Below are 21,631 nucleotides of genomic sequence, written 5' to 3'. Positions count from 1 at the left end.
TCTGAGGGGAGTGTAAACTGGAACTACCACTCTTGAAAACAGTTTGGCAATATCTACTAGAGTTGAGCATACACCTACCTTTTGCCCCAGCAACTCCCAGTAATAAGTGCGTATCCACCGAAGGACAAGTACTTGAATGTTTGCTACAGCTTGTTTTGTAACAGCTGCAAACTGGAGACAACACAAACACCCATCCTCAGTAGGAGAGAGTACAATCACACTACACAGCAGTGAGAAAGAACAATCTACAACTACACACTACAACATGAATGACAAGATGGTGGGTTCCTCTGGGGAGAAGGTAAGGAGGTAGGAAAAACATTATCTAGAGTGTGAAGTTTAAAAATTAAAATAGTCTCTCCTGCATTGTAGGCTTCCTTCTGCTTAACCTTTTGGAGGTAGAAAGTGGGAGGACAGGTAGTTTCTCTGCAGGAGCACCCATCTCCCTCAGCACCCCCTCACTTCTTCCCTGCAACCAGTCACAAGTAAGATTTCCTCTAGCATCTCTGCTTTTCATTCTTTTAAAATTTTTATTTACTTAATTTAATAAGCACTTTCTTAGCTCTTACTATGTGCCAGACTTTGTTCAAAGTGTGTCATTAATATTAGCTTATTTAATGAGTTACCCATTCATTCAGCCCATTAGGGACTTATAATAATAATGACCTCTTACTTCAGCACTTACTATCTGCCCGGTGTTGGGCTAAATTCTCAATTCTCACAAGAGCTCTTCAAGAAAAGTATGTTTATTTCCATTACTGGTAAGGAATTGGAGCTTCAGAGAGGTTAGGTGACTTGCCCCAGATCACACAGCTAAATCAGCTGCAGAGCTGGGATTCAAAGCCAGAGCCCGCATTACTCCAAAGCACCAGAGACCACCTTTACCAAATCACCTTGCAGGTTTGGGAGAAACATGAGGACTCTTAGGCCCTCAACCCAGACCTAATGAATGAGAATCTCTGGCCCAGACTGGCCTGGGCGTTGGAATCCCCCACAGCGCTAATTCAAAACCCGATTCCTGGACATATCCTCCAGAGCCAGACTCGCTCGCCCAGTGCCCCACAGGATGCACGCAGCGCCGGGTTTTGAGTGGAGGGAAGGAAACGCCAGGGTCAGGGGCTCCTGGATCACTGTTCCTCCGCCCGGCGGTGTTGGGGGAGTCCCTCATTTTGCTTTGCCTTGGTTGTCTTCCTTGCATCTCGCAGTCTTTTTAATATGGACTAGGTTGGACCATATGAAATTGCCCTTTTTTGTAGGTCAAAACCAGTTGAAAATGGGAAATTTCATCTAGTCCTACTTAAGTGTTTCCGTCTACCAGGATGTCAACTCCAGGAGGGTGGGGATGTTTGTGCCGTACACCGCCGGGTCCCCAGACAATGCCTGCCTAGCACGTAGTAGGCACTCAGTAAATGATGAGGGAACGTGGCCGCTCCAAGGAGCCCCTCAGCCCACACAGAGGCTCCGACGTCGAGCCGGAGGGACCCGCACGCCGACCTGGACGCCGCGATGTCGGGCGCCTTCCGGGCCGCGGCGGCCAGGCGGGGTGGGTCTCGCCGTCATCCATTTACCAGCCTCGCCCCTCCGACGGGCGCGCCGTTAATGAGATTAGCAATTAAAAAGCCGGCGAGCTGCGGCCACCGCCGCGGCGGGGAGGCGCGGGGCCACCCCCAGGCCGAGCCGGGGCGGGACGACGCGTCCAGCGGCCGCGCATCCAAACAACCGTGCCGTGCGTCCGAGCGGGAGCCGAGCGCGGAGCTGCGGGGCCATGGAGAAAGCGCGGCCGCTCTGGGCCAACCCGCTGCAGTTCGTGTTTGCCTGCATCTCCTACGCCGTGGGCCTGGGCAACGTGTGGCGCTTCCCCTACCTGTGCCAGATGTACGGCGGAGGTGAGTGCGGCCGCTCCCGCGGCGCGGGTCGGGCACCTGCCCCTGGTCTGCGCCGGTCCCGGGCAGGAACGCCATCCGGCCTGATGTGCTTGGTCCCATTTTACAGACCACTAAACTGAGGCTCAGGGAGTGTAAGTGGTTTGCCCACAGTTACAGAGCCGAGATTCAGATCCAGGTCGTCCCATTCCAGAGCCGAAGCTCTTATCCAAAGCCGCCCTTCAGGGTCCCTCTTCAACCCAGGCCCCATTCCAAGGGCAGCAAAGACCCCCACTCACACTCTTGTTGGCCAGGTTGCCCTCTATGAGCTTTGGGTGGAGGGCGGCGCAGGGGACATTGTCTAACCCCTTGAAAGGAGAAGAGGTGGCAGTGATCTGACATCTAGTGAGTAAACCTTACCTTTAGTTGTAAAAAAATGAGTTGGATATTTTGTTCAATGGAAACTTTCAACAAAGTTATACAACTTTCAGATCTGAAACTTAAAGTCCCAGCAGCCCTGTTTGAAATGCAGGTTAAGTGGATCTTGAGACATTTTTTTAAACTTTTTATTAAGCATTTGGTTTGGGTTTGGAATCATAGAAGGCAGGAAAGGCAAATCTATTCTGTTTTCACTTTTTACAAAATTTCCATCTAAAACATCACTGCACCCTGAGGAGAGAGACAGACAGCATCACACTAATGCCCATTCCCTTATACAAAGCTGCGACACTTTCTGTGACATGCCAAAGAATCTTGGCAGAGGCCAAGTAACTTTTTGGAAGGCAATCTGGCAATCTGGATTCAAGTCCCAGCATGAAAATTTGTTTGTTTGTTTTCTCATTTCTAGAATTCTATCTTAAGGAAATAATTAGAGATTCAGACCGAAGGTACAAAATAGGAAGATAGTCACTGTCTTTTAATAAAAGCAAAACACTGAAAACTACCTAAACCCTCAACTTTAGGGAATTGGTTCAATAAGTAGTAGTACATCCATGTGATCGTCCTGCTCCTTTGTAGCCATTAAAATGATGCTTTCAAAAAAATGTAGAAGAGTATCTTCTCAAATCACTATATGTTAGGTGGAGGGAGGGTAAGTTGAATTCAAAGCTATATAAAAAAGATGCTCTCAATTATGTTTAAAAATATGTAGAGACTAGAGAATGAAAGAAAATATACCAATGTGTTAGCAATAGTTATCTGGGGGTGATTTTTTGTGCTACCTTCTACTGTGTGTGTGTTATGTCTCCTATAAAATCAGCATGAATGATATTTTTCATCATAAAGGACAATGAGAGACATTAGACCAAAGAATTTACAAGATTTAAGTCATTTAAGAAGACCAAAACCTAAAACACTGCTCCCTCCTCCCCTTACTCCCACCAGCTCAAAAATAACTCTACGAAAAGTTAATTCACAGAGTTTTAAAAGGTATGCAGTTTTACTTCTCTGATTATAGTTAGAAGTTGCATAAATATACCATAGTGATGTGATGGGCACATGTTGCCATATACTCTAGCAGCTTCATAACTCATTTCATTCTGTCCTCAGCACAACTAGCCATGATATCTTTTGCTGGATACACGTTTCCCGAACATAGGGTCAGCTGAGACTCCTGCACATCGTTATATAATTCCTCGCTTATATCAACAGCATTGCCTGAACAGTCTGTGGGTAAACACAGGTGGGGCTGAGTAATTCTGACGTAGACATACACCAAGGAGTTCCCAGGGAACCCTCAAGTCTTCAGGACCCAGGAAAAAGAAACAAGAAGAAATGTTGTCCCTGGTACAGAGTACGCTTGGCAGATTGGGGGGATAGGTAGATTACAGGTAGATGGATGGATGGGTGGATAAATAAATCTAGATTTATAGATAGACAGGATGGTTGAAGGATGGATGGTTAATGGGTAGAGGATGGATTGGTGGGTGGGTGTGTGGGTGGGCTGGATGGAGGGAGGGTGGATGGACAGCACCCTCTCAGGGTTAGTGTCTGCATAATAAAGACCAAAGGCTCATCCTGGCATACAAGGCCCTTGACTGCCTAATACCTGCTCATGTTTCCACCTCGTTTCCTGCCACTCATCTTCCATTTATTTGCCCCCACTCCAACTGTTCTGAACGCTTCTGTCCGTGGACGCCTGGCTCTCTGCCTCCACACATTTGCACTTGTTTGTGCACGTGGCCTGCTGTCCTTAGCCTGGAGAACTCCCATTCCTCCTCAAGGCCAGGCCAAACGCTACCTTCTCTGGGTTGCCCTCCCCAGCTCTCCCCTCTCCCAGTCAGACCAAGTGAGCACGGAGTCAGGAGAACTGCACATTGCTCAAGAGTGCCTTGGCTTCTCCACCGGCCCAGTTCTCTGAAGTGGCAGGGTGATAGCAGGCACCCAATAAATATTTATTGAATGAATGAGCAAAGTCTATTACGAAAAGCCACAGAGTAAATGAGGTGGGGATGCTGGTGGTTTTCCTAAGATTTTTGATTTATGTTATCTGATCCCCAGGCAGTTCAAACCCATTCTTTACCTAAAGGTAAAAGTGTAAACCAGCCACATCAGGAGAGATTCCAAAAGGGTGTATGTATATAATTTCCTGACAAACAGAGCCGTGACCCATCACCCCCAGCAAACAAAGAGCTTCCTTAGAAACTGCAGATCCTGGGTGTACCAAAATAATTCCCAGAATAAGATGGATTAGGGGTCCGTGCTCCTTTCCATGGGGCGCTGCCTGTCACTGGGGAGGCTTGTTTCCTTCTTGGTCTCCAGCCCAGACCCAGCATGAGGAATGTTAATTCGGAAGATTACATTCCAGGTACCAAGCACCACTGCCCGGCACTGGCCACCTGCTCTGGAAAAAAACCAAAGGCAGCTGCAGGGACCTCACCAAATCTCTTTCCGACAAAGTCAGCAGGGCTTGGCAGCCATGCCAAATCTAAGGCAGTGGTTGTTCAGGAATAAATCAGGATGCAAATGGACTATACACTAATGTGTAAAAAATATTTGTTTTTATAGATAATATATACACATACACTTTATATAAGTTTATTTTTATGTAAACTTACACTGAAATAGCAGGAGAGAGCGGAGAAATGAGAACAATTGTGTGGCTAGCGGGATTATCGACCTTTTTTCTTTAAATTCTCTCTAAATGATTCTTGAATGATAAAGCGGAGGAGTCAGAGGACACTTGACCATGACATGCTTGGTCCGGACTCTCCTCTTTCCCACGAAGGCCCTTCTGCTCCTCCCTGGGACAGGAAGCCAGAGTTTAGAGCACTGCTTCTGAAGCTTCAGCCTCCCTAAGGGTCTTGATAAACTACAGATGGGTGGATCCCACCCCTAGAGATGCTGGTTCAGAGGCCGAGAGTCTGCATTTCTAACAAGCTTCTCAGCGATGCTGCCGTGGTTGGTCCGCGGGCCGTGCTTTGAGAACCGATGGCTCCGAGGAAGGTTGGAGTTGCCCTTGTGCCGCCCAGCCACCAGCTGCTGGCTTTCAGGGAGAGGGTGCGCCCTAATTTGTAGCACTGGCCAATTATGGTGGTATAAATACTCTCCCCGTGCTTGATTTTAGGCCACCAATGTAAAGATCACTGAGAGTGGGTTTGGGAAGAAATGTGCACAGTCACCTCTTGTGAGCTGGGCCCAGCAGCCCCCACACACAGCAGGAGCCAGGTATTGGGGTGGCCACAGCTCGGCAGGCCCACACCCAGCCTGAGACCGATCCATGCCGGGGGTCAGTCCGTGGATGGACAGATGAACGGCCCTACTGCTGTTGACTTGTAAAGTGTGTGCGTATGTGTGTTTGTGTACGTGTTGTTTCTCCTGGTGTTTCTACAATCCTCCTGGGACAGGAGCCTGAGTTTCAGAGGTTGTAAAATATCAAACATGTACTCTTCCCACAATAATCTCAAGATTCCGGGCCTCAGCTGTCAGAGAAGACTGTGGTGAGGGAGACCCTTGAGAAGCTGCGTCTCCAAATCCTCCTGGGGTTTCCAGAAGGGATTAATCCTGGTTAACAGCCACTATATTGGGCTCCTAGCACATGACGGGCATGGTCTGGAACATTTTCTGTTGGTATTTGATTTAGTCTTCACAACAGTACTGGGGGAAGTCCTGTCACCCCCATTTACAGAGAAAATTCAAGTTTGAAGAAAGGCGAGTCATGCAAGTGGCTTCTGGAGGAGCCGGAATTCTGTGTCCAGAGCCAGGGCTTTTTCCCCAGCACCCTGCAGCTTCTGGGTTTAATCTGATAAAATCAGGACAGAAGTGGCTGGCTCAAGTGTCCAGGCCTGCTCCTGGGTCTCAGGAATCAGAATCTCTGTGGCACGAGGTAGTTCCCTGTGCGGTTCTGATGTGACACTCAATCACCGCTCCGCCTTGATATTGGAGGAGGCCTGGCCTAAAGCCTGTGTGCCTGTGAGGTCCACCTGTGAGGACCCCTCATTCCTCCTGGTCCAGGCTCGACTCCACCTCTGCCCCTCCCTGAGCACCCCCTGTGCTGTCTGCTGAGTGTACCCCGTGCTCCTTATCTTCTCCAGGAAACCACCCCCTCCCAAAAGGCAACCTCTTCCATACAGCCTTCCTTGGATCCCTAGGCTAAAGCCATCCCTCCACTCAGCACCCCCTCAAAGTGTGATGCACCCTGGGGTTGGACATATTTCACCACCGCCACCCCCCTCTCAGTCGGGGGAAAGCACAACAGGTAGGAATGCAGTGCCACAGCTGGTGGACAAGCCTCTACCTCGTCTGCATGTTAGAGTCACTGGGGAACTTTAAAAACCACTGATGCTTGGGTGCCACCCCCGAGATCCTGATAGAGCTGGGGCAGGTGCAACCTGAGCCTCTGGAATTTCAAAGCTCCCCAGGGGATTCTACTGTGTAGGGGGTGGGGGTGGGGTGGGGTGGTGGAGGGGGTGATGTGGTGTGGTGGTGTTGAAAACCACTGTCTTATGTCCTTTTTGAAACAGGAAGGAGCATAGAACAATTAAACAATTAGCAATATAAGCCTTGTAGGCACTCAATTTAAGTCATTCAATCGATATTCATTGAGAATGTGCTACAAGCTAGGGACTAGGCTGGGGGGGTGTACAAAGACGGTGCTCACCCTCAGTGGGGTCAGGGGCAAATATGAGAACATCCCTTCAGCACAGAGCAGGAAGAGCTTTAGCAGAGAATTGTTCAGAAGATTCATTGAGACATCTCAAGAAGACGAACTGCCCAAGGGAACCCAGGATGGCTTCCCCCAGTGGGAACATTTAATCTAGGTCTTGACATGAGTAAAAACTCATCAGGTAGAGTTACAGGTAACACGCTCCAGGCAAAGGAAACCATGTGTGCAAAAGGCACTGAAGGGTGTGCATTTGGGGCAAACGGCCCAATATTCTATGTGGCGTGATATAGAGGCTGGTGGCCAGGGTGATGGCAGTAAAGGAAAGTGGAGGTGAGGAAGGATTCAGCATCCTGAAGGGCACTGAATGCCAAGCTAAGAAGATGGAATTTTACTGTGAGAGCAAAACCAGGAATTTAAGCAGGGGAGTGGCATGGTCAGTGCTGTGGTGTATTAATTGCCAAGTCGGAGGCCAGGAGATGTGTCAGGTAGCTGGTAAGGCAGCAATACTGGCTAAGGGATGGAGATGGAGAGGAGGAAATAGACAGGAGAGGAATTCTAGAAGTTCTAGACCATTGAAATCTGGGGATCAGGGTGAGTGAGGATGACTTTCATTTCTCTCATCTGTGTCTTTATTTCCAAAACATTGACTGGGTGGGACTCCAAGATGGAAGGCTGTGAAGGAGGAAAAGGAAGGCATGAGGGTGGAGTGTTGCAGAGAGTAGAGCTGTGATGCTCGGAGTGTGGTCCCCGGGCCAGCAGCTTCAGCATCACCTGTTCCTTAAACACACACACGTGTGCACACACACACACACACACACAAATCGGATTTCAAAAAATCCCTGTTGTGGTCTTTGTACAGGACAAAGGCCTGTAAATGGAAGGAGAGAAAGAGTTTGGAAGCCTGAGCACAGTTTCTCCTGAAAGCAGCTGTCTCTAGGTTATTTGTCTCTTTGTAGATCTCAAAGCTCTTGCAAGGGTAAATTTCTCACAGAAATTACAGAATTTCTCTTCCAGTGACTTTCTTGAGTTAAGCAAATAGATGAGGTATTGGCTAAGGTAATTAGAAAAATAAATAACAATGTGCCCTAGAATAATATATTGTGTGTTTTTCAGGTTTTAAATTTAATACATGTTCATGGTAGGAAATTTAAAAAATACAGAAAGGTACAAAGGGTAAAATACAAAATCATCCTAAATTCTACCACCCAGAGAGAATGACTGTTAACTTTGTGTGTGTGTGTGCTTAAAAAAAATGAGAGGTACATTTTATATGTAATTTGGTATCTGGCTTTTAAAAAATTTAGCCTATTATAAGCATTTCCAAAGTCAAGTAATATTCTCTGAAAATTCAAACTTAAATAGCTCCATAGTATTCAATTTATAGAGGTAACATAACTTATTTAACCATTCTTGAATTGTGGAACTTTAAGGTGTTTACAGTTTTATGCTGCTATAACCCGAAGGGTCATTGTCTGTTAGTGGAGGAGTTTGATCCATTTACATTTATTATCATATGTGTGCTATTTTTTATCACGTTTTGTACCCAGGAATGAAAGCCTACACGCTAGTCAGGAAACAGACAATAACTGAGTAAACAAAACTATAGCATACTTTCGCATAGATATCTGCTCTGAGAAAGTCAAGCAGGGTAAGAAGTTAAAGGGTGACCCTGGGTAGGGCACCTTCAGCTGGGGTAGCAGGGAAGGGCTGTCTGAGGAGGCCGAGTTTGGGCAGAGAACTGAACAGTGGGAGAAGAGCCTCCCAGCAAGGGAGCAGAAGGGCACCTGTCCTGAGGCCGGGATAGCAAGAAGGGCGGTGGGACTGGGGTGGGACTGGGGTAGGACTGGGGGGGCCAGCAGCTTGGGGAGAGGGCAAGAGCCCCGTCCCCAGAGTGTCCAAGGCCGAGGGAGGGAGGCAGTGTAGATTTTATTCAAGGAGTAAGGAGAAGCCAAAAGGGCTTTCACTGGGTGGGAGGGGAGTATGGTGGGGATGTGAAGGCAGATGCTGGGCAGGTGCTGGGGAGGTGGTGACAGGTAAGACTCAGCCAGGCCAAGAGCTGGCTGTACATGTTCCCAATCTTTCTGTGATGGTAAATGCACCCCCCTCCTGCAGGATTACACAGACCCACACATGGCAGGGATGGTCCCACAGGGCTGGAGATGTGCATCGGTTATCTATTTCTGCGTGACAGCCCACTCCAAAGCTTAGAGGCTTGGGAAGGATGGAGTTAGAAAATCACCATTTGGCAACCACGGCGGTAATCATAGTTTCAGGAAAAAATGATCAATGGATGCTAAAACTAGTGGGCAAAGTATGATGCGAAATAGGAAAATTATCTAGTCTAAAAATATCTCCCTACAAGATACTTAATTTCAAAGCGGAGACAGTAACTTTTGGCAGAGAAACCTGGCAGACACTACCTTTACCAAGTGAACCAAATTAGATCGCCAAGAATGGAACAAATTGACATCATATGCTTCCTGACAGGAACACAGGATCACATTAGCGGTATTTTGCTAAAACTCCAGACAGAGGGGCATTCTACAGAATAACTGACCTACACTCTTCCAAAGTGTCTGAGTCATGAAAGACAAAAAGACAGAGGAGCTGACCCAGATTAAAGGGGACTGGATAACTAGATGCAATGCCTTACTATGACCATGAACCAAAAAAAGTACATTAATGAGACAGCTGGTAAAATTTTAATATGGCATATAGGTAAAATAATAGTAATCTATCAATCTTAACTTACTGATTTTGCTAATTATACTGAGATTACATAAAAGAATGTCCTTGTTTTTATGAAATACACAGTGACGTATTGAGAGGTTAAAAAAAAAAAAAGTAGCTGCTTCAAACAACAATTAATTATTTCTCACAATCCTGTGGCTCGGCTGGATGGGTTTGGCCTGGGTGGGCTCCTGCAGCTGCATTCGCTGGAGGGGCCAAGAAGCTGCCCTCCCAGGCCTGGCAGGCGGCGCTGGCAGTTGGCTGGGGCACGCGGTTCCTCTCCACGTGGCCTCTCTCCTCCAGGAGCCTGGACCGGCTTCCTTACGGTGGTCACAGGGCAGCACAAGGGCAGGAAGTACAAGGCTGCTTGGTCCCAAGCTCTAGAACACCCACAGCATCATTTTTCACCATATTTTATTGGTCAAAGCAAGTCACAGCAACTCGGATTCAGGGGCTGGGAAATAGACTCCATCAGATGGAAGGAGCAGCAAAGAATGCATGGCCCTATTTAATGCACCACGATATGCCCATCAGGATATATGGGAACAAATGCACCCCTTTTCAAGCCCCATCAGCTTCTTCCTGATGTCAGGGTCTCCTCAAGCAGTGCCAGCATCAGCACTTTTATATTAATAGGGCATGGCAAGCAGTCCAGTTGGAAGGGGGTCGGTTAGTGGACTTATTTCCAAACTGACTGCAGAACAATTTTTTATTTTATTGCGATATGTTTACATGCAGTAAAATTCACTCTTTTTGGTGTATGGTTCGCAGTTTTAACAAATGCATATAATTGTGTTACTACCACTACCACAATCAAAATCCCTCATGCTCCTGGGTAATCAATCCCTCCCCACTCCACAGCAACCACAGATCTGTTTTCTGTCCCTAGAATTTTGCCTTTTCCAGAATTTCATCTAAATGGAATCATACAGGCTGTAGCCTTTTGAGTCTGGCATCTTTCACTTAGCATAATGCCTTTGACATTTGTCTATGTTGTTGTGAGTGGTGGTAATTCGTTCTTTTTCCTGGTTGAGTAGTGTTCCATGTATGGCTGTGCCAGATTTGTTTATCTGTTCACCCGCTGCAAGACAATTAGATTGTTTCCGGTTGTGGGTAACTATGAATAGAGCTGCTATAAACATTTGTGTATAGGTCTGTGTGAACGTAAGTTTTCATTTTGTGCAAGTAAATACTTATTAGTACAATTGCTGGGTCATATGGTAAGTGTAGGTTTAACTTTATAAGAAACTGCCAATCAGTTTTCCAAAGCCGCTGTACCATTTTACATTCCACCAGCAACTATGGGAGTTGCTCCACATCTTCACCAGCACTCGGTATCTTCAGCATTTTTAATTTTAGCCATTCCGATAGGAATATAGTGGCATCTCACCGTGGTTTGAATTTGCATTTCCCTAATGATCATTGATGTCAAGCATCTTTTCATGTGCTTATTTGCCATTTGTGTATCTTCTTTGGTATAATCTCCATTCAAATCTGCACGTTTTAAGGGTTCTTTCTTTTTTTTTTTTATTGAATTTTGAGAGTCCCTTCTAAATTCTATATCCAAAGTCTTTGTCAGATGTGTGTTTCGCAAATATTTTCTCCCAGTCTGTAGCTTATTTCTTTATTCTCTTAACAGTGTCTTTTGCAGAGCAAAAGTTTTTAATGAAGTCCAGTTGATCACTATTTTCCTTTATGGATAGTGCTTTTGATGTTGTATCTAAGAAATCTTTGCCTAACGCAAGGTCATAAAGATTTTCTCCTATGTTTTCTTCTAGAAGTTTTATGGTTTTATAGTTTTACGTCTATGATCCATTTTGAGGTGGGTTTTTTTTTCTATGAAATGTGAGATACGGGTCAAGGTTCAATTTTTTTGCATATGGATGTTCAGTTGTCCCAGCACCATTTGTTGAAAAGATGGTTGCAGAGCAAATTCACCTGGATTGTGTGTGTATTTGGATAAGTGGGGTAGGGAGGACGCGGAGTGGTGGAAATTGCTGACGGGCAGGGCTAACGTCCCCCAGGCCACCGGGCACCAGACCCTGGGATTCCCACCTCAATCAGGGCAGTGGGCACACAGTGGCAGGACCTGCCAAAGAGCCAGTCCTTCGTGCACCTGGCCAACCCTGGTGTAGTTACTATTTAACACCTGGGGTGAAAATGAGATTACCTTATAACCACAAGGGGCTTGAATGTTGCTCAAGGCAGGTTGTCAGATATTTCACAGTGGAAGTCATGACGGCCTCTTTGATGACCGAGAGGAACCTGATAAGTGCCTGAAACAAGTCTCCTCGGGAAGAGAGCACAGCCTAGCAGCCTTCCAAGCGGAGTCCAGAAATGAAGGGACAGGATTTCGTTCCAGGGCTGTGCGTGAGCCAGGGAGGACACAGCTGGGAGAACAAAGCCCTGATCGCCAGGGACCCAAGGAGACCAGTCAGCCAAGTAGAACGCTGGGGGAGTTAAAGCGCCATGCAGCTAGGCGTCTCCACACTCGCCTTGCCAGAGATAGATTTAGGAAGAATGCGGAGGCCCGGGGCTGTGGGGGCACGCTTCTATGACCGGGGCCAGTAACAGCCTTCCTCTCCGTGGCATGCATGCTTTTTGCTTGGTCTTTGTCCCAGCAGTTCTACTTCTGGGATCTCTATCCCAAGGGAATAACCAAACAGGTGAACCGGCCTTTGTCCCCCGGCTTTGTTTAGGATGGCAGAAAACTGGAAACAGCCTGCATGCCCAAGCATTTGAGTAAATTAATTCTGGGTTCATCTTCAGGGAGCAGCGATTTAAAGAGTGATGCGGATGTACATGGTGTGGTGGGGGAGAGTGTTTGTAAAATACCGTAGGGTAAGAGAAGTGGGTTATAGGATGACACGTTTGTACAGTGGAGGCATTTTTGTGAATATTATATACTTTGGTAAGCACATTTGTTTCATTGTTTACCTTAACCCCTCTGTAACCAGCCCTTAATCCCTGCAACTGTAGTGTCAGGGTTTTATTTTAATCAGAAGTCCCACCCTCTTCTGCACTGGACTTTTTTTCAGGTCCACTGCCAAGGAGCTGGGAGCTGGGGGAGGGGTGGCTGAGGGGCTGGTGGGAGAAGGAGGGGCAGGACCAACAAGAGAAATAGTGGGTCAGCTGTCTGTTGGGGCCAGATGGGGTGGTGGCCCTGCCACAGACAGCCTGCCTCCGTCCATTTGTCAGACAGTGGTGAGGGTTTCCAAAGCTCCATTCACACTTCCTGGCCCCCACCATCACCAAGGGCACTTGTCTGCAGATGGCTTGAAATTTTTATTAGTCACAGTACTCTTTATTAAAATGAAATTTTAGGCTATAGGCCACTATATAAAGCAGATGCAAACTGATGTGCTCTGTAAAAGGAGCCCTGTCCGGTGGAGGCCTCTCACCTCCCACACATGCACACCAAGTCCCTGTCTCATCTCTGAGGATATCAGGCCTGGACAATGATGAAGCAGCTGAAATTCCTCTTCCCAGATGACCAACTGGTCAAGGGCAGGGAGCAGGACTGCTAATCTCCCATCCCACACCCAGCTCAGGGCCTTGCCCAGAGTAAGTGCTTAGTAAAATGGTTGTTTAATACATCACCTCCTTGTGGGGCACCATCAGGGCTGGGGGCAAAGCCCAGCAGATGTGTGTGGAGGTGGATAGTTGGATGGATAGAAGCAGGGGTGACACTCAAAATATTTAACAACTCAGTGACCCTGACTCTGATCAACCATTAATTGCTGAAATGTAAGATGGAATGGGGCTCCCTGGCAGAGGGGCTGGGGCAGCTGAGGCATTGAAGAAAGCAAACACTCAAGGGGCTTGCGAGAGTGGCAGTTTACCACTCAGGATGGAACTATTTAAATATTTTAATAACTCATGTGATTGCATATAATCCCTGGATGGATGGATACAGAGACAGATGGCCTGATGAGTGGAAAGATAAAAGTATAGAAGGATGGATGGGTAGAAAAACAGAAGGCTTGAAAAAAATGGATGAATGATGGATGGATGGAATATTGGATGAATGGATGGGAGGAAGGACAACGAGTGAATGAGTAGGAGGGAGGTAGAGTGTAGGTGGAAGGATAGAGGCTGAGCGAAAGATGGGAGAATGGATGTATGAGTGGAAAAATAAAAGGATAATAGGATGGATGGATGGAAGGCAGAAGGCTGGAAAGATGGATGGATGGATGGATGATGGATGGATGGATGGACAGGTGCATGAATGAATGAGTGGGAAGATAAATGGAGGGATGAATGGTAGACAGATGGATGAGAGGAAAGATGGAAGGATATATGAGAAGGTATAACCAAGGGCAGAAGGATTGAGAATGAGTAGAAAGAAAGGAGGAAGGATGGGTAGAAAGGTAGGATGAATGGACAAGTAGAAAGACTGAAGGATGGAAGGGAGGATGGGTGGAAGGATGTTGGCGCTGAGGTCAGGGGGGTGGCAGAGTGAAGCTAATCGTGCTCTGATTAGCTAATCTGATCCCGGCTCTGGTCTCCTGCAGGTAGCTTTCTGGTCCCGTACCTCGTCATGCTCGTCGTGGAGGGGATGCCACTCCTGTACCTGGAACTGGCGGTGGGACAGCGCATGCGGCAGGGCAGCATCGGCGCCTGGAGGACCATCAGCCCCTACCTCAGCGGTGTTGGTATGTGCCGCCCTCTCGAGTCTGCTGTCACTTAGGGATGCCCTCACTCTATCCTGGCAGCCCAGAGATGGGGTGGGCATCCATTGGCAAAGCTCCTGGGGCAGGGGACAAGCGAAGCCCAAGAGAGAGCTCTTGACTGGGTGGACAGAGGGTTCAGCAGGGCTCGAATGTGGGTGGAGAGGGTCTGACTCTGGGACTTTGGGAACTGATACCCTGGGCCTCAGTTTCCTTGTCTTTAAAAGGGAAAGGGCTGCGCAACAAAGGAGCTGTACCGCAAAGCCCTAGCTAGCATCCATTCTGGAAACTCACATAACTGTTCCCTGCTTATTATTAATAACGTGTCTCTCTTTTAGTGAGCACCTACTGTGTGCCAGGTCCCGGCCTATATAATACATGTGCATGATCTCATTTAGTCCTCATAGCCCCACCAAGAGGCTGTATTGAAGTGTACGGAAGCTGGGGCATACAGGGATAGCAAGAGGGGTGCTGCTTCATATCCACCTCCCCTGAGTTACCCCCAGCCAGCGTCCCTGCGCACCTCTGGGAGATGGTTAACCTGCTCTGAAAGCCCTCACTGTCCAAGACTGCCTCTGGAACTTTGACCAGCAACGGCCACCATCAGTTCCCCAGAAAGGAAGGCAGGCAGGAAAGCAGAGAGATGGTTCAGGAGCAAGAAGGTATCAACTTGTACCTGGCCCAGTCTCGGATGCAGGAGAAATGTGACCTGTGGCTTCACAAATCGTCTCCAGATCCACACCGCCTCCTCTTCTTGCAGGGCCATTAAAACACGGAGATGTATGGTTTTATGATCTGCCCGAGTAAGCAATCACAGAGGGCTTCTCAGAGGCAGCATTTGTGCCAATCAGTGGGGTGCTGGTAAATGTTTAACAACCAGCTCTTTGGGCCCAGTGAGGCTTGGGGGGGGAACCCTGGCTTGTAGCATTTGCTGATATTCGTAGTGTAAATGCTTTCATCATGGCTGATTTCAGACTACTAACGAGATGACCCAAGAAGGGAGCAACTCTACCGTCTGGCATCAGGGCAGCACTTGGCAGTGACAAAGTGCGTCTCACACTAGGTGTGGACCCTAGCTCTGCAGCTTACTCGCTGGGTGGTCTTGAGCCTCAGTTTCCTCCTCTGTGGAATGGGGATAATAGTACCCACTTCACGATATTGTTGTGAGGTCCAAAGGCATACAAAGTACTTAGCACAGTACCTGGCACTCGGGTCTCAAAACTGTCATCAGCCTCATGCCCCAGGAGCTGGGGAGAGTGGTCAGGAAAGAGAAATAACCCTTACAGTGCGCTCATCGGTGCTTGGTCACTTTTAATACTCAGAAAAGCCTGGTGAAGTTTTTAATTTACAGATTTTATAGAGGAGAAAACCAGGGCAGTCACTGTGGTGCATCTGGGGCTGCAGTGGAGGGCGGGGAGGGGGTGCGGCCGTCAGCTGCCTGCCCCCTGCTTCCTCGCAGGTGTCGCCAGCGTGGTGGTCTCCTTCTTCCTCTCCATGTACTACAACGTCATCAACGCCTGGGCCTTCTGGTACCTCTTCCATTCCTTCCAGGTGAGCCGATGCCCACGCCGGAGCGGGAGTGGGAGCAGGGAGCCAGCCTCCACCTGCGGAAGAGGGGTGGCGGTGGGGGACAGAGATGGGAAGGGGTGAGAGGGGCTGGGGCGAGGGCCGCGGGGAGCCGAGCACACAAACCGAGTGGAGGGCTGCTGACGCGGGACCCGAGGACCCTGGAAATGGTGGCCAGATTGGGCACATGTGTGAGGGTGTGGCCACTGCTGGGGAGCCGGCCCAGGGCTTTCACTGGAGGCTATGACCCCACAAATATTAGGAACCACGGTGTGCTTGGTTCTTGAAGACGACTGCCTAACTATGTAGCTTACATGGTGTGACTGTGTGGCTGTGAAAACCTCGTGGCTCACACTCCTTTTATCCAGTGTATGGAAAGATGAGTAGAAAAATGGGGACAAAAACTAAATGAAAAATAGGGTGGGATGGGGGGGGGTAGAATGCTTTGAGTGTTTTTTTAACTTTTATTTTTATTTTTATTTTTTTTGGAGTAACGAAAATGTTCAAAAATTGATTGGGGTGATGAATGCACAACTACGTTATGGCACTGTGAACAGCTGATTGTACACTGTGGATGATCGTAGGGTGTGTGAATATATCTCAGTAAAACTGAATTTAAAAAAAGTAAAAAGAAAAAGAACTAGTTCATGTATCTAAAATTTTTACTTCTAGAAAGAATCATTTCTAAGCCATCTAAATCAAATTGTCCTGCTATTAACTCTGACAAAGGGAATATTAAAACCTCATTTGAAATGAGCCCTACATTTCAAGAAATTGTCCTCCATTTTAGCTGGGAAAGAAAAAAGAGGGGGAAAAAAAAAACAGAACCACAGCGTAGTGAGGGCAAATCTAAGGAAGTTACTGTGGGGAGGATTTTCACCAACCCAGCAAGACAGGCTATAGAATACATGTGCATGACCTCACTGAGTCCTTGTAGCCCCACCGAGAGGCTGTACTGAAGTGTACGGAAGCTGGGGCGTCCCTCCTGCTGCTGTCCCTTGTCTTCCCAAGTTTCTTACTCTGTCTCCAGAGCCCCTCCTTCTTCCTGCAGACCCAAAAGTTGTCCTGGAAGGACCTTGTCACCCCCCAAACACAGCTGGGCTTCTTCTAAAGATAACCATTTTAAACGACGTGTTTCTAATTATAACCATAGCTGATGCTCATTGTAGAAAATGTGCAAAAAAGCTGAAAATTGTAAAGAAGAGGAAACCCGACTTCCACACCTGGAGGTGGCACTTGTTTCCAGGCAAAGAGGAAAGAGGAAAGAAATGCCGCCCATGCTCATTTCTTTTCCTCAGCGCCTCCCTCTGGGGCTGAGTAGATTGAGTAAAGGAAGCACAGGGAAGCTAAGTAGCCAGTGGGACTGGACGGCGGGTCGCCTGGCCACGGCATGTGTGTCTGTCCGTCCCCACTTCCAGTCTAGGCTTTCCAGCAGGAGCCCCTGGGCTGTAATAAATGAAGATACAGGGATCCCTGTCCTCACCTGCTGAATTGGGGAGTGGGGGGCAGGAATTGGTCAATGTAACGAGCTCTTATACACTCCAAAGCTTTCCACCCTGATTACACATTGGAGTCACTTGAGGGAACTTTTATGCGTTCCAATGCCCAGGCCATACCCCAGACTGATGAAATCACAATTCCCCAAGTGATTCAAATGTGTACTGAGGTTGGGACCTAGGGCCAGGCTGGGTTGGCAACGGCATAAGGTCCAGCAAATGGGCCCACCCGGGCCAGGTAATTGCCTCCGCCCTGGGGGTGGGAGGGCAAATCTCCAACAAGGCTCAACTTGGCTGTGGATGGGGTCAGGTGCCTGCCCACCTTGACAGAAACGGGCCACCCGGGCAGGGGACTCTACAGGCCTCAGAGATAGCAGTGAGGAAGGAGAAGGGGCCTTTGGGGACCCATCAGACCCCAAGTTGGGAATCTGAGGTAGGAGGGCTCAGGAACTGCACCCTGGGCAGGGGCTCCCAAGCAGCAGCCACACCTGGTAGCTCCATCGTGTGGACACAGGAGTGGAGGCTGGACAGGCCAACCCTCATCAGCTGCCCTGGAGCCTCTGCTACTCAGGATGCCAAGAAGCAGTGGGAGAAGTGACACACTGAGCACCAACTATAGCCAGGTAGCAAGCTAGGCATTTTATGTTTACCCCACGTAATCTCTCCAACCCCGTGAAAGAGGTATTTTCTTCATTTTACAGATGAGGAAGCAGAAGCTCAGAGTCCAGTGATTGGTCAAAATGAACATATTTTGAGTAGTAGAGCTGGGCTTTGCACTCAGGCCCATCAGACCTCCAAGCCCTTTCTCATTCCAAAGACACTGGGGGCCTCTAGATCCATCTCCTGCTGGTGTCTTTTCCAGCTGATTAGTTGAGGATGCTGGGCTACTGTGTTGTGGATGATTCTGAGGAGGCTGTTGGGATCAAGGTGAAAGATTCAGTAAATGATCTGAGCACCAGTGGTGTCTGCCGTGGGCTTGGGGGGCTGGAGTGTCTGCACTCAGGCCCATATCTGCCGACCCCACTGGAGCACGCTAAGCCACATTGTGCATAATAAGCTCCCATAACGAGGACAGCCTTACTGCATGTGGCTTCTAGAACCCACAGCCTGAGTCATCTGGGAGAACAGGTGGCATGGAGAGAGCAAGACTGTACCACCACATGGATGAAGAGAATTGGAATCCCAGGGTGTTGGGAATCTGTTGTTGTATAACAAAGCACCCTCAAGCCTACTGGCTTAAAATGCGGACTCTTCTATTGCTCATAGTTCTGTGGGTCAGGAATTTGGCCAGTCCCGGGGTGGGGGAAGGCTGGTCTCTGCTCCACATGGTGTCACTTGGGGTAGCTCGAGGGGCTTCAGAGGGCCTCAGTGCCTGACCAGGGCTTGGTGCTGGCTGCCGGCCACCTCTCCTCGGCTCTCCTCCACATGGTCTAACCCGAACGTCTTTACGTGTCACCTGGTTTGCAGAAGGGTGGAAGGGCAGCTTCCAGTTCTCAGAGTTATTCCCGACTCCCACTCAATCCCCTGGGCCAGCATCACTTCTGCCGCATTCTGTTGGCCAAGCCAGAGGTCAGCCCAGGGTCAAGGGCAGGGGTGGGAGGGCTGGTTGGCGGCCGTCTTCGTAAACGACCTGTCCTGCTCGGGGACTCCCGTCAAAGCTGGAAACCAGCCCTCACATTCCAGCAGGCAGGGGTGGCTCTGGAGCCAGGGGTTGCACCAGCCCAGGCCCTGAGCACGGTCCTCGAGTGTGCAGGCCTGGCTCCAGCTACTCACTGGCAGAAGGGCCACTGGGTAACACTGCTGGGCCTCGTTCTGTTTTCTGTGAAATTTGGGGATTGAGTCTAACAGGTTAATCAAACTTGCTTCCTTTTTTTTTCCTCTTCCTTTTATTTTATTTTATTTTTTGTATTTTCCAAATTTTCTATAACAACATGGTTTGATTTAGAGCCAGGAAAAACAATTGTTATTAAAATAAAAAAAAAGTAAATAGAATCTAAGAAGGAAAAATACTACTTTGGGATCGCATCAGAGTAGCTCAGAGTTAAATTTCCATCCCGGTCCAGGAATACAGGATTCTGGAGAGAGGCCACACTCAGGGTGACAGTTCTTCCTTTAATTACATTTCCCTGATGATATGGCTCTCCTTAACAGCTCTTTGTCTTGCAGCATTTACTTATAAATTCCCTGCAACTGCAGTCAATGTTGTTACATAGTAATATTGTAACATGGCTTTATAGTAGTCTCATGCAACTTATTTTGTTATTTTGTCTGTTGACATTTATTAATGAGAAAATGTGCTCAACACTGCATTACAGGATGGTCTACCGAATATGTACTGGCATAAAGTCAATAACTCTGAGAACTGCTCTTCAATTTTCTTTTTTTTTAAGAGAAGTTTTGGGTTTACAGAAAAATCATGCATAAACACAGAGTTCCCATATACCACCCTATTATTAACACCTTGCATTAATCTGGTACATTTGTTACAATTCATGAAAGAATATTTTTATAATTGCACTATTAACTTCAGTCCATCATTTATAGTAGGTTCACTGTGTTGTACAGTCCTATGTGGGTTTTTTTTTGTATTTTTATTCTAGTAATATATATACAACCTAAAACTTCACCCTTTTAACAACACTCACATATATAATTCAGTGCTGTTAATTATGTTCACAATGTTGTGCCACCATCATCACCATCCATTACCAAAACTTTACAACCAACCCAAATAGAAACTGTGTACAATTTAAGCATTAACTCCCCATTCCCTACTCGCACTCAATCCCCTGATAACCTATATTTTAGATTCTGTACTCCATGACTTTGCTTCTTCTAATTATTTCGTATCAGTGAGGTCATAAATATTTGATCTTTTGTGTCTGGATTATTTCGTTCAACATGATGTTTTCAAGGTTCATCCTTGTTGCATTTATCAGGATTTCATTCCTTTTTTACAGCAGAATAATACTTAATGGATGCATGAACCATCAATCATCAGTTGATGGACATTTGGGTTGCCTCCATTTTTGGCAATTATGAATTATGCCACTATGAACATCAGCGAGCAAATATCTGTTCAAGTCCCTGATTTCAATTCTTTTGGGTGTATACCTAGAAGTGGGGTTGCCAGATAATATGGTAATTCTATACTTAATTTTCTGAGGAACTGCCAAACTGAAATGGCTTTTCCATTTCTGCAAAGAAGGCTGCTGGAATTTTGATTGGGATTGCACTGAATCTGTAAATCACTTTGGGTAGAATTGATATTTTAAACAATATTCAATCTTCCAATCCATGAACAGAGAATGTCTTTCTACTTATTTAGGGCTTCTTTGATTTCTGCTCTTCAATTTTTATTTGTTGAAGCACATAAAACCATCTTTCATGACATCACTTGCTTTCCTTTCCTTCAGGATTACATTGCCTCTCTTGATCAATGACTTTTTAAATGCTCATTGACAAAAAATTGTACCATCTTCAATTTTTATTTCCTTCTTCAACATTACACGTGATGCTTCCACTTGTTCCCGTGCGGCAAGAGTATCATCCATGTAAAAGAATCAATGTCTCCAAGGAATGAAATGTGTTTTAAAAGATAATAATGGCAACTTCGAATTTCTCTTCTTGTGCCTATGGAATGCTGTCTCTTTTAAGAACATTCTTGACAGGTAAAGGGATAAATTTTTGTCAATTCTTTCTTTAATGCATCCAACAAGTTCCTTGAAACAATGGAGTGCTTCAAATACAGTTTGCTCTGCTTTTAATTTGCATTATCCTATTGCTAAAGAGATATTGAAAACTGTGAACCAGAAATAAGTAGGCTCCACTCAATGGATTATTTAAAAAGCCGGTAGGAATTTGGAGGGTCTGTGTCTTTTCTTCAGAATTAATATATAATTTCAGTGCTCCAAGGAAGCCAACAGTTCTCTCAACTGTATCTGTTAAAGAGAGCCAATCAGTTTTTGAATGTGAGAGAATTGAAGAATACTGAATGCCAAAAAAATCACAAAAATCTTTTTATCACCCAGTAGAAAGAGTATAAATGCTGACATAAGAGGACAGTTTGTGACAGCTACTTCAGTGTCAGCAGGAAGGATATCAGCTGCTGTCTGAGTAGCATGATGTGGAACGGGGGCAGTAGAACCGGCGTCTTTCACAGAATGGGTCAAGCTTTCAGATAACACTCTCGGCACCTTTATG

General features: G+C 47.1%; 1 protein-coding gene across 1 annotated transcript in view; it reads left to right on the top strand.

Moving 5' to 3' along the window:
- Positions 1-1,644: 1,644 nt before the first annotated feature.
- Positions 1,645-21,631, top strand: part of SLC6A20 (solute carrier family 6 member 20) — a 40,465-nt gene continuing 20,478 nt past the window's right edge. The window contains exons 1-3 of the mRNA XM_037849083.1: positions 1,645-1,886; positions 14,211-14,351; positions 15,826-15,917. Of these exons, the coding sequence (XP_037705011.1) occupies positions 1,766-1,886; positions 14,211-14,351; positions 15,826-15,917 (354 nt within the window). The 5' untranslated portion in view covers positions 1,645-1,765. The remainder of the gene's footprint in view (positions 1,887-14,210; positions 14,352-15,825; positions 15,918-21,631) is intronic.

This window comes from Choloepus didactylus, chromosome 1 (genome assembly GCF_015220235.1).
Source record: "Choloepus didactylus isolate mChoDid1 chromosome 1, mChoDid1.pri, whole genome shotgun sequence".
NCBI lineage: Eukaryota > Metazoa > Chordata > Mammalia > Pilosa > Megalonychidae > Choloepus > Choloepus didactylus.
The sequence above is the reverse complement of the archived record's forward strand: the minus strand, read 5'-3'. Positions and strand labels throughout refer to the sequence as shown.